The sequence below is a fragment of the Lepisosteus platostomus genome, chromosome 19, assembly GCF_059453375.1.
Source record: "Lepisosteus platostomus isolate fLepPlt1 chromosome 19, fLepPlt1.hap1, whole genome shotgun sequence".
Lineage (NCBI taxonomy): Eukaryota > Metazoa > Chordata > Actinopteri > Semionotiformes > Lepisosteidae > Lepisosteus > Lepisosteus platostomus.
The window spans coordinates 1370700-1383022 of NC_142629.1; the positions used below are offsets into that span (position 1 = coordinate 1370700).

At 49.9% G+C, this 12323-nt stretch overlaps 2 protein-coding genes across 4 annotated transcripts; one reads left to right on the forward strand and one right to left on the reverse strand.

Annotated features, from left to right (window-relative positions):
- Positions 1–164: 164 nt before the first annotated feature.
- LOC148644796 (cytochrome b-c1 complex subunit 2, mitochondrial-like) lies at positions 165–9074 on the reverse strand. 3 transcript variants are annotated; one of them, XM_088612310.1, is made up of 14 exons: positions 8934–9074; positions 7561–7668; positions 6156–6305; positions 5622–5686; positions 5367–5423; positions 4674–4798; positions 3952–4049; positions 3785–3842; positions 3238–3333; positions 2942–3141; positions 2570–2650; positions 1763–1839; positions 949–1102; positions 165–512 (listed from the first exon to the last, which is right to left on the reverse strand). In XM_088612310.1, exons 1-14 carry the CDS (start codon positions 8964–8966, stop codon positions 429–431), a joined length of 1386 nt encoding a protein of 461 aa, XP_088468436.1. In that variant the 5' UTR covers positions 8967–9074; the 3' UTR covers positions 165–428. The 3 variants fall into 3 exon arrangements, with proteins under 3 accessions (XP_088468436.1, XP_088468435.1, XP_088468437.1); XM_088612309.1 differs by having other exon boundaries at positions 7534–7668; XM_088612311.1 differs by lacking the exon at positions 7561–7668 and adding an exon at positions 7704–7790 and having other exon boundaries at positions 8934–9063.
- Positions 9075–9774: 700 nt separating this feature from the next.
- Positions 9775–11879, forward strand: LOC148644797 (NHP2-like protein 1). The gene is made up of 3 exons (XM_088612331.1): positions 9775–9971; positions 10697–10817; positions 11358–11879. Exons 1-3 carry the CDS (start codon positions 9969–9971, stop codon positions 11618–11620), a joined length of 387 nt encoding a protein of 128 aa, XP_088468457.1. The 5' UTR covers positions 9775–9968; the 3' UTR covers positions 11621–11879.
- The last annotated feature ends 444 nt before the right edge of the window (positions 11880–12323 follow it).

Genomic DNA, 12323 nt, shown 5'->3' on the forward strand with positions numbered 1-12323 from the left:
CTTAATGTGTTTTTTTTCACTGAAGATTGCAATTCAATATGGAGCATGGAAGCACAACAGGAAAATATGTTAAAAAAAAAGCACATCTGCTTCGTACAACTGCTCTTATTACCATTAGCCTCCCCATTTCTACTTCTAGAATTATTATAAACCTCCACAGAGCCTTCAGATAGAGACGTTTTAATGAATTTACAGAAGATATACAGAATGGCGGCCCAAAGGTAAAACCTTTTCCGACGCCCGTACAGATGTGGACAGAAAACCTTCTTCAAAAACGATAAATATTGTGTGATCGACAGAATGCAGCACGTTCTGTGCACAGAGTTATTACGGGATTAGAAACATTTCTAGGTTTGCTGAATGTGCAGCAGGGAAAAAAAAAAAAAACGCTTGCTCTTTTGATCTGAAAATTCCCGGTTCGATTAAATTCATAATTCATCCACAAACGGGGTGTTTCCCAGGTTCCCGCTGGCCGCCATGGACTTCTTGCTCGACACAAACTTTTTCGCCGCCTGAAAAATGGGAAGAAAAAAAAAACAGTCGGTAAAAACAGCAAACAAAACAAAGACTACATGATAAAACCACCCCCGATATCGTGACCCGGCGCTATGTTTTTAAAGGCCCCCGTTAAGGCTAGCAAGAAAAAATGTAACTATATTCCTGAAATGAGTTTATCAGAAATCCTGAAACTGTCTGAAATTCACTCCTCCTTTCCAGATTATACTTGGACAAACTGCTGTGCTTCTACTGTGGACTTGCAGTTGATTTTTTTAATGGGCCTCAATCCAACCCAGGTAGTAGGCACTGTAATGGGAGTCAGAGATGACAGATGTCGTTATGCCCGAGTTAAGACAGCGTCCCCGAGGTACAGGCCAACGCCTTCCAGAGCGCCGTCAGGCTCCTCGTGCCCCTCGGCGAGCCGGTACGCCGGCGGGCAGCCGAACTCACGTTGACGACGTCGCTGGCGGACACGGAGTCGATCTTCTGCGCCACGGCCTCGGCGGGGACGTAGCCGCCCCCGGCCAGCGCCTGGGCTCCCATCTCCTCCAGCATGCCCTCGGAGCTCTCCGCTGCCATCAGGCACCGCGCCTTCAGCTGGTTCCTGCCGCGCAAAACCAGCGCAAAGTGAGCGGCGAGCTCGGCGCCTTACCCTAACCTCAAACACACTCATATCATGTGGGCTCTTTACAGATGATGCATCAGGAGCACATCGTTAGCTGTGCGAATTAACTATAATCAAGAATGACATAAAACTAGTGAAGAAAGCACTGTAACACGTACTGATCTATAGATTTGCTTCATTTACGGCAAAAACGCACCTCCACCCATTAACAGAAAGCAGCTTCATGACAATTGTCCAGGGCGCACAGGGCAGAAGACGGGCCCACACTCTGGATGGGTCACCCACCAGCCACGTGTGCATATGTGCGCCCACACATTACACCTAGTAATCTAGATGCACCCAGCGTAAGCCCACCCAGGCCCAAACAGAACACGCAAACTCCACCCAGAAGGCTTTCCCAGTCTGGGATCGAACCCAGGACTCGGGCCTGGGGAGGCAGCACTGCCAGCTGCCACATCACCACGCCAGCCGGAGCCCAGCACATTCGTTTAGCCCTTTAACTTTTACTGCCCCCCTTTCGTTAAAATCCCGTAAAACAAACACGGACAGGACAGTGCTTTCCGTTTTGACACACAACTGTATATCAGGATAATCAGGAACTGGCGTGGATATATTTAGGGCTGCCCCTTGCAAACATACTTGGCCCTGGTAACGTCCGCAGCAGTGAGCTGCCCCTGAGACACAGCTTTGACTTGAGCCACTGCAGCCTTGATGACCTGTGGGGTGGAGAACAGTTAAAGAGGCTCAATATATACAGTCGGTACAGTGTTATCGTGAACTCCAGCATGCCAGCGCAGGTGTGCTACTACCATCCCGTTTCAAGCTCTTTGCTCCAGCTAATCCTTAGCTATCAGAGCAATCTGTATAAACCTGGGGCATTCAGCAATTCATTCTCTGGAAGGTTTAAAGCCCTGACTCTGCACAGAATGCACAATTCGAGGCTGACTGTTGCTGCACTAGCCTGTTCCACTGAAATACCAGCAAGAGGGACGGCCAGCCCTGGTCCTGGAGACCCAGAGTCCAGCTGATCTTCTATATCACCCCAAAATCGTCAGTTTGTAAAGACTTGGAACAGACGCGAGTTTTGATCAGTTTAGCCAGTAAACCTGTGCAGGAATGGCCAGCTTACATTTCAGATGATGCCTAAACTGCTTCTTCTCACAAAACACCAGCTCAAATGATCAAAACAAAACTGTTTCATCTCTATGACGTTAGGTGAGCAAAAAAAAAAAACAGATGGGCTGTTTTTCTCCATGGCCATAAGTGGCCATCCTTGTGTCCTAACAGTGTTTACTGGTTATTCTCAGACAGCAACATTCTGTAAACCTTGTTCCGGTGATGCAATATCAGAATTTTCTGGTTTCGAGTTATGTCCAGGGAAGCTGCATGGCCCACAAAGACATTCCTACACTTGCTCCGGGCAATTTATTGGTCTCTGACACTCACATCTGCAGCCTGGCTGGCCTGGGAGATAGTGTAGATCCCGAAGAGCCCAGAGTCAGTGTAGCTGGCGTTGAAGGCAGAAGCCTGCAGAAGAAGGAGAATTAGAAAGGTGGAGGTGCGTAAGAAAAGGTGTTTACATCATCACTAACGCCAGGCCTGGACTAGTTACATTAGCTACCTATTGTACCTCATACATTAGGTTTGCCTCAACCAGCAGCATGGGTGGAAACCTGGTCTGAGGAAAGAAATTACTGTAAAAATACGATGTTCTTTCTACTGTTCAAGGCTTGCTTCCTCTTATGGATGTGTGTCATGTGTGCAGTCACCCCAGGCCCGTGCTGTGCGGGTGCCATGCAGAGCACTGGCAGGACTCACATCGAAGGGCTGCGTGGTTGCCTTGGCGATGCCCTGGCTGAGCTTGCTGGTGGCGTTGGCGCCCCTCTTGACGTAGGGCCCGGCGCCCAGCACGTGCTGCAGGACGCTGAAGGCGCTGGCCTCGGGGCTGCCCAGCCCTGCCCCCTCGCACACCACGGCGGCGTGGACCAGGCTGTCTCCCGTCTGCTCCCGGACCTCCCCTGCCGACGGGGCACGCAGGACACGCGCGTCAGCGGCCGCGCGGCTCGGACCGGACCGGACCGGACCGGACGAACCCGCACGCTCGGCGGCCTTACCTCCGCGGTACGCCGCCTTGGCCCCGGCCGCCCCTCCTCCGCCGCGGATGTTGAGGAACTGCTCCCCCACCTGCTTCAGCTCGGCGTGGTCCACACCTGAGGGCCAGTCACACACCCGTCAGCGCCCCGGCGAAAGCAGCTCCTCCAGCGGGGACCGGAGCACCCCGCGCCTGCGCCGCCCTACAGCGCACTTGCTCACGGGAGGCAGATGCCACCCGCCCCGGCCATTTCCCCAACCTCCTTCCCGCTTCGGGGTCGCGGGGTCGCCGGAGCCTATCCCAGGAAGCAACGGGCACGAGGCAGGCAGGGGCACAGACGCACACGACTTTCCCCAGGAGTCAACTGACCTTCCAGAATGCCTCTGGACTGCGGGAGGAAACCGGAGCGCCCGGAGGACACCGGTTTCACCCACGCAGGCGGCACCCCCGGGCCCGGAACAGAACCCAGGACTCCAGCGCTGCGAGGCAGCAATACTGGCCACTCTGCCACTGTGTGCTACCGTGCCGCAAGGAAAGCGGATTCCTCTCTGAAAAACACCACCACTCACCGAGGCCTACCAGAGCCATTCGTGCACTGGTGAAATTGTTCTGGACAAAGGAATGCAGCTGTGAAATAAAAGGAGGCAGAATAATCGTATTAGAGACCCATCTTGACAACTGTAACACGGCACTGCCAGACAGCGTTCACGAAGCAATCAGGGTGCGACTGTCTCACCTGTTCCGAAGTGATCTTGCCCACCATGTAGTCGGGGCAGTACAAGGAGTTACACAAGGCGGTCTTGTAAGCAGCTGCATGGAGGTTTTCAAGAACACCTACAAGACACAACAGGCCAGGAAGTTACAGAGAGATCTCTTAAACAAGTATAACAATGCCATTTAAAAAACGCTTTCTGCAACAATCCATTCTTGTGCTACTGATGTAGAAAACAGAAGCTGGGTTAAAATGACAGGCATGAGTCAGAGGAGTAACCTGAAGGTTTTAATGTGTGCACTATCATATCTGCACACTTCTTTAACCTTTCTAAATGTACAGCACTACGCAAACTGTTATAATGATTAGTATGAAAAGTAACTTTTTACAGAACGCTTATTTAAACAAATCCAATATTTGCACATAGAACTGGCAAAAGACAATATTCAAATAACATTCAGAAATCGGTCACAGCAGAGCCTACACAAGCATTAAAAAGAGCTGAAGACTTGGCCAACCTCAGAGGAATATGATGAAGGCATATTCATCATATCACTCAGTATAACAGGGTCAGTATAACAGAAAAAAGAATTTTTTTCCATACATAAAACCACAAAATCAGTCAGACTGATCAAAGTGCACAGTAATTTAGAAGAGTCGTGCTCAGATACCGGGTGTCACAGACAGTGGCTGCCAAGGACCAACAGATGAAGGAGCGGGGTGGTCTTCTGGAAGCTGTGACTCACCGATCTGGGGGTTCTGATGGGCCAGAGCTTTGTCCACCTCTATCCTGGGGGTGAGATCAGCTAACTCCCAGGGCCTGAACTCGGGCGCCGTGGTGACATTGATGAGATACTCCATAACCGTGTCTCTGCAAGACGAACACCCCACGTCACTGCACCGCACAGCTCACCTACACTCGAACACCTACTAGAACAGGACAGCACGGCCAGGGAGTGCATCAACGCTTTGATCGCTGCTTCCATAACAGAACGTTTCCTTTGCCTCACTAGTAATCACCACCCAGATAGTTTGAGATGGACTGATTCCAGGTAGAAACACCCTTTTTGAAATGTGTCAAATTATTGTATTGTGCTAAACTGTTATTTGGTTCAAGTACTGTAGGTAGCTGCGTCAGCATGCATAGCACGCTTCAGCCAAAACGTTGTTTCCTTGCTTCTCTTTGCAGCATGGAATAAACCTTTACTTGTTCCTAAACTCTTTGGCTTTTCAGTTTGGCAATAATTTCACATTGTTTTTTTTTAGTCAGTATAATCATATCAATGTATTTTTTTTATACAGTCACCCATCACTAATAAAAACTTTCGATTCACAGCCTGGACACCAGACTTGATTCTCCCTGCAGCCGAGTTTGAATTCACTCCAGTTCCCTGCGCCGGGAAAAGGACAGGCACTCTGGAGCAGCTGTCAGGACTCACATGTGATCTCTCAGGCACTCCACCGAGTAGATCATGTTCTCCCTTGTGGAGGTCACACTGTGGACAATACAAGCATACACAGAGCACAGAATCAGTGAAACACAAAGCTGCACGGATACATATGCAGCAAGTAAGATTAACACAATGGCTTTCTGCAACAACTGATTAGCTTTTAGGTTTATCTGCGTATTACATAAGAAAAGGATTCCAGAAACTGTGAACACACAGCAGCACTTCTCTCATGCCGTCACTGACCTCAGGGTGCCTCCCACTGCCTCAATCCCTCGAGTGATCTTAAACGCAGAGGCGCCCTTGGTGGTCTGGAAAAGATTAATATTGTTGACAGGACCGCCTTGCAGCAGGCCAATCGACGCTTCTTTTTTTATGATGTCACCTTTCCAATTCAAAAGATCCTCTGGATGACCTCAGGAAAAGTAAACCAGTTGCCACCAGCTGGTAAGGAGGCAGGGAAGTGATATCTCCCACCGGCTCACCCCCCACCCCCCCACCTCTGTCCCTAATACACATCCCTTCTGATGATCTGCGCACACGTGAGTGCATATCCGCAGGAGGCACTTCTTTACCCACAGGGTGGTGGAAGAATGGAACATGCTAAAACAGCTGGATGAGATCCTTGGATCAATTGTCTATTAACTACCAAACATAAACGGCAACCTTGTTCGCCACCCTTCTTATGCTCTTCAACACACGAGGACAGAGGTCAAAGGCTGCCTTCAGGCTTTACTGGTCAGTCTGCAGCAGAGGAAGGGGGGCTTCAGCCGCACCTACCAGGTTGGCAGCGAGACGGAGGAGGTGGGTGACCCCCAGACTCTCCACAGTCTCGTACCGGCTGCCGGCTTTCACAAACACGCCGATCTTGGTGGAGGGGGAGTAGCTCTCCAGGGAGGCGATCACCAGGCCGCTGGGCAGCTTGGTGACCTGCGGACGCAAAGGCACGAGCGGATCAGACAAAGACTGCCCCTTGACACGGCACTGCATCACGACGCCGATGGTGATGACGATGATGATGGTGCCACTGAAATGGAGTGAGAGACAAAACCTCACCTTGCATTAACACGGCAGATTCCACTGCTTGTGCAAAGGGACAGTTAGGCAGATCATCCGTTAGAAGGGAACTCAGGAGGCGGGTGAAAACGCAATTTTAAAATAACGGAAGTCGACAAGAAGAGGTCGTGTCCCAGAAATGAGTACAATGAAAGCAAAACGCATTTGTCTCAGGAAACATTTTGCAGAGTTCTTATTCAGCTATAACTTTATCAGTAATGAGACCAAAAGACACTGCTCTGCTCAAACCTAGGACATTTATTGCAGAAACTGTGTGTATTTACAATCTGCATACTGTATGTAACTATAGTCCAAGAGAGCCCATACTGGCAGACACCAGCAAGACTCGGCATTCAGATGGCTTAAAGACTGGTTCTGCCAAACAGCCTCACAGAGACCATTCTACTCAAACCAGAAGGGTTAGCCATCATACTGCATCAAATGCATTCAAGGGGAGACCTATTTCATCCAGCACAGCAGAGCAGCTGCGAGAATCAGGGTGATCAAGGGAGATATTGCTCCTCCAACTGAATTAGAGGGGAAGTTCAGGCAGGCAGGACTGTATAAACCCAGAGAGGAATACAGCCAGGACTCTGGGGTAACACTACTCTTACCAACTACCTACAGCACGATGGGTACAGTCACCAACTGGGGACATCATTGGTTTGGAAATTCTGGTCAGGAGGAAGGAGCTCCACCTGCTGGCCCACCAACGCCACTGACAGCAGCAGCCTGGTTTTCCACAGGAGGTCTCCTGACCCAGTGCTGACCAGAGCCCAGCCTGCTGAGCGTCTGGGATCCCACCAGAAAAGGCTACAAGGCGGAGAGGCCGCCATCCATAGAAGACACAGGATGAGGACTGTGAACGCATGTAGGTGTTTTCCTGTTACGCCCTGAGGACAACCTACAGTGTGTAAATACACCTTGCCAGCAGACTCCCAGGACTCGCGCCGAGCACACAGACACTCTTCCAGCAAAACAAAACCCAGGAAGACGTCACCTCAGTGGAGACGCCCCGCTGGGCTGATTCCTTATTTTAACAACAGCCCCAGCAGTTACTCGGCAGCACCAGGCGCACACACGCGGACACACACACAGCCACCTGTGCCACTGGGGATTCCGCACGTACATGGATGTCTTGGGGGGGAAGGGGTGTCCCCACTGGAGCCCGGAGGCCCGGGAGCGGCTCGCTCAGAGACTGGTGGCCCCGGGCCGCCGCCGCCGCATAGAAGCGTCTCTGCGGGAGAGAGAGAGACGTTAACACCCACTGACCTGCACGTCCTGCCGGGGGAGGCTAGCTCGCTCCACTGCCGCCGCGGCGTCGGGCTTGGGGGCAGCCTGGGCGGAGAAAACCCTCCTCTGCAAACCGGAGAGGGAACCGACAGGTTTAGATCCGCGCCCGACCCTCAGACAGCGTGTGCGGGCGAGACGAGAGTCACGGAGGTGGAGCGCTCATCAACCCCCCCCAGCAATGCGCCCGAACCTCAAAACCAAACCCCTTCACCTTCACTTCCACCTCACTGATGCACAAGCTGATTAACAGGCCTGTTGCCCTGGAATGAAACTAGAAAACGGGGGCAAATCCTTGCGTACATCATCAGGAGCTGCCAAGCGTGCACAAGATGAAGAAGGGTGCACAGCCAAAACTTCTCCTTCCTTTAGCTTTTCAGCAAGGAACTCCCACTTCACCTGCCCAGTCTAACCCCCACATGCGTGCTGTTTGGGTACTAGCCAATGACACAGGACAATGCACCGTGTTTTAGAGACATCACACTTGTTTCCCTCTTGGCCTCCCAGATCGCCACCTGACTAATCCACAGCACCTTTAGCGAAAGAACTGTTCTGACTCCAGAAGATTGAGCCTGGTTAAAAAAAAAAGCTGTTTTCAAATCCCCCCAAAAAAACCTTCATGACAACACATAGTTTAGCAGTATTACTGCATTTCGGGGCTGTAAGACACACAAAGCAAAACCTAGTTGTGAGTCAGACATGGACACTGTCTTAGACACACCAGATCTGCCCGTCTGAATTCGACCGGTGCTCTGTGGACGCTGTTCATGGAGACCATCCACGTTACAGCGAGACCTCAGGTGGAGATACGAGTCAGATGGCTAAAACGGGAATACATAAATGACCTTCACTACAGCTTTCTTAGAGAATCCACAAACCAGTACTTCCGACACTCCAGCCCACCGTATCCCTTCAAGGCAAACCGCTTCTTGTGAACATGTACGATTTGGCAACGCAATTTTAAACAACTCTGTTTAGTTAGCCTGGGTCATGATGGAATACATTTCTTAAATACTTTTTTTAATTTCATTTACAGCTAATGACACCTCTCTGAGGTGCTGTACTCCGTGCAATGTCGCTCAACACAGGCCGGGTTTTAACGACACCGCTAGTTTTCTTCCGCCACAAATCAAGCTGATTCTCAGGACAGATGCAATGGACCCAAACAATTTCATTTAAATCGGCAATTGTCAGACATAAGCAGACTCTTACTGAAATGTGATTTAGACACCGAATCCCCTTCATGACTGACTGTCTCTCCTTCAGCCGCTGCAAGAACACAATATGGCCGCCGGACGTCCTACCCAGGCGCCACCGCGCTCCTTTTAGCCAATCAGAAGACAGATAGCGTGGCACGGTATCACTGCGGGGCTTAATGTACGGCTCTGAAACTGGGCTCCGTATCCTGCCATCTTGGCTCGACCGACCCAGCTTGTCCGCTTTTCTGTCGCTCGTCTTGTCTGTCTTAAATCACAATGATGATCAGTTTCCTAAAGTCTTCTTCGAAATGTTCAGTCGATATTCACTTTAAACAATGTCTTATGTGTTTGCCCGGGGAATGGTGGGATAGATTGAGTTACGAAGCGCATAGTTTCCTCATCAATTCAATTCAACATGCTTTATTGACATGACCGATGAGTAGAATGATAGTGTTCATCTCTGTGCACTAACTGTCCCGATGCAACTGCACTCAACAAAACAGCAAGACTTAAATGTATATACCTCTCTAGCACATGATGATGTGATTTCTAAAACTTCTGATGCATTTTAAAGCAATATTTTTTCCATATAATATATTAGTTTCAACTGTGTCTACCCGAGGATAGTCTTATTCGGACGTTTTCCGTGCATACTTTCAATACTGTAAAACAAATAATTTAAAATGTGACTCCATACATCTTAAGTAAATAGAATTCGATTATTCATTTCTTGGTCCCAATAGATATTTTCATTACAATAGCAGAACCAACGTCAATGCGCTCATGTTTCCTCGCCGTTCCTTTTCAAGGGTACGCAGAAATCTCCTGGCGTACTTCCGCTTCCGAGTGTATTAATGTGCGCGCACATGTCTCTCCTGTGGCATTGTGGGGGTCAATAAACGCTGGCGGGACGTTGACGGGCTGCTTAGTGCTGTTGTGACTACCACCGAAAAACAAAATATTTGTGAAAGGTCCTCTGTGAAGCACACGCCGAGAGGACACAAGAATTAACCCAGATTGTCCGTCTGTCTGATCTCCTGCTGTAGCGATGGTAAGCAAGCGACCCGGGCGGTTAATTATGATCCCTCCCGGCGCGGAGAGGCGGCGGCCGACAACCAGACTCCCAGCCCGTCTCTCGCACGGCGTGTAGCCGTGGCTCTCTCTTGGCCGAGCCCTTCCGGACTCCGGTCCACCCTGCTCGTCCACCGCCTCGGATCGGGCCTGCGTGGCCGTGAACCGTGGGGCAGCCGGGGACGGGAGAGGTGGCGTGTTTGTGCGGGCTGCTGGAGCTCCGAACCACGTGTCTCGGTGCTGACTGGATGGTCGTGCTTGAATTGTCGGCTAAGTACAGGCGATGCTTTTTTTTGTGTGCTAACGAATGGCTTGGTTTTTCACAGCGCACTAAAATCGGACTGGTGGGGTTGTATGCGGTGGATCTTGGTTTATAGCGCTCTCCATCACGTGCCTTTTAAAGGCGTTTTGAAATAGGCTGGGGTTTATTACGAATCTTGTTGATTCGAAAAACGAGGGGTGGTTCAGTTTATTAATGCGGTGTTTATTTGTCTCATCACTAATCCAGACTAGGATTGGGTTTACGGTTCTGCAGCGATCTAGTCTACTTTTATGGAATAAGTAAGAGATAGTGAAAGCGTGTGATTATAAGTGTGTGAGAATGTTGTCCCAGTAGTGTTCATTAGTGTTGGACAGGATGAGCCGTGAGTGCACGAGGAGAATTCTTAATCGAGGGTTCTGACCACCCGCTTCCTGTCTCCTCAGACTGACCCGGAAGTGAACCCCAAGGCCTACCCCCTGGCTGATGCCACACTGACTAAAACCATCCTGGACCTGGTGCAGCAGGCAGCCAACTACAAGCAGCTGAGGAAGGGAGCCAATGAAGGTCAGGAGGCCTGTGCTTTGATCTAGCTTGACTGCTAGATGGTTCTGTGGCTCTCTCTTTTTTTTTTAACTTGCATGAACAGAGGGGAATAAAAGTTTAGTTTAGTACCACAACCACTCTCTTCGGGGGCCTGACTGTCGGTCTTTGAGCTGTGGAAAGTGCATGGCCCTAGCAGGTCAGCTGGTATGATAAAAGTGGAAAATGCATCTCCTTTCATGCATGGTCCACAAAGACAACTGGACAATGTCGGAGAACATGGAATAGACGATATAACTGCCTGCGTCTGTCTTAAGGACGTATGTTGTTGCTGCGTTCACATAGCCAGCAGCAGCAGCAGTATTTTGAAGCGTCCTTCAAATGAGCCTTTAAATCACATTAAGCACATCCAGACTTTCAGGAGCTCCTGGCATTGTGCATCATAAATTTGATGTTTTTTTTTAACTTCCCACTTCATTATACTGCAAGTGCAAGGAATTGGGTACATTTAAATGAAAACAACCTGTTGTGCTTAAATTTCTGACTTGTTTTTCCCCCCACCAGCCACTAAAACCCTGAACCGCGGCATCGCGGAGTTCATCGTGATGGCCGCCGACGCCGAGCCCCTCGAGATCATCCTCCACCTGCCGCTGCTGTGCGAGGACAAGAACGTGCCCTACGTCTTCGTGCGCTCCAAGCAGGCCCTGGGCCGCGCCTGTGGCGTCTCCCGGCCCGTCATCGCCACCTCCGTCACCATCAAGGAGGGCTCCCAGCTCAAGCCCCAGATCCAGTCTGTGCAGATGGCGATCGAGAGACTCCTGGTCTGAGAGGGCAGAGTAGCACTGTTGATTTACTTTAGCTTGGCCCACAAGACGAGGGTGAGAAACGATGTTCTTGAAAGTATGTATATAGTTGGGGAGGGATGAAGTGAATTATCCTCTGCCCCTGGTTCCCAGAGTGAATGGACTTGGCTGTTGTCCTGTCATTCCAATCTGTTTACAGTATTTGTCAATGGAATAAGTGTAACTTGGGGAAAAAAAAATTGGATGCTGTTTTTTTTTTTAGACTATTAAAAATAAAATTTAAGTTTCAGTGTTGCAGTGAATCTAAAACAAAAATGATCAAGTTTTAGAGGGTATGACATTTCGAGATTCAAACTAAAGATTCAGTAGCAATGCAGCTCTGAAAGGTACCTGATGACCAATGGACCTTCAACTTGGGGGAAAATCTAAAGCCACATCTGGAAGGTAAGTTTGGCAGATGGATTGCAGTGGATTGGGGTATAAGTGAACAATGCCTTTAATGACTGGAATCTGTCCAGTTCCAAAGTGGACCATGCATTTCCTACTAATCTCATCTTGCATCAGGAAGACGAGTCTCGTGTGCCGCTCTGCTGGACTGCTGGCTCCACTCTGTTACACGCAGAGGTGATGAAGGTAGCAGGGGAAAGGGCAGCAATGTTTAAATTAGCTGACAGTTTTGTGCCGTAATACCTAGTTTAAATCCTGCGGAAGCATTTCAATACCAAGT

What these genes read in the sequence shown, in the direction of transcription:
- LOC148644797 (XM_088612331.1), top strand. An exon ending in GAGGAAGGGAGCCAATGAAG is followed by an intron (nt 10,818 to 11,357) that starts GTCAGGAGGCCT and finishes TCCCCCCACCAG; the next exon opens with CCACTAAAACCCTGAACCGC.
- LOC148644796 (XM_088612309.1), bottom strand. Translation starts at nt 8,966, where the DNA reads ATGAAGGGGATTCGGTGTCTAAATCACATTTCA. An exon ending in GAGTGCCTGAGAGATCACAT is followed by an intron (nt 4,799 to 5,366) that starts GTGAGTCCTGAC and finishes TTCGTCTTGCAG; the next exon opens with AGACACGGTTATGGAGTATC. An exon ending in CCGCCAGCGACGTCGTCAAC is followed by an intron (nt 513 to 948) that starts GTGAGTTCGGCT and finishes CCCATTTTTCAG; the next exon opens with GCGGCGAAAAAGTTTGTGTC.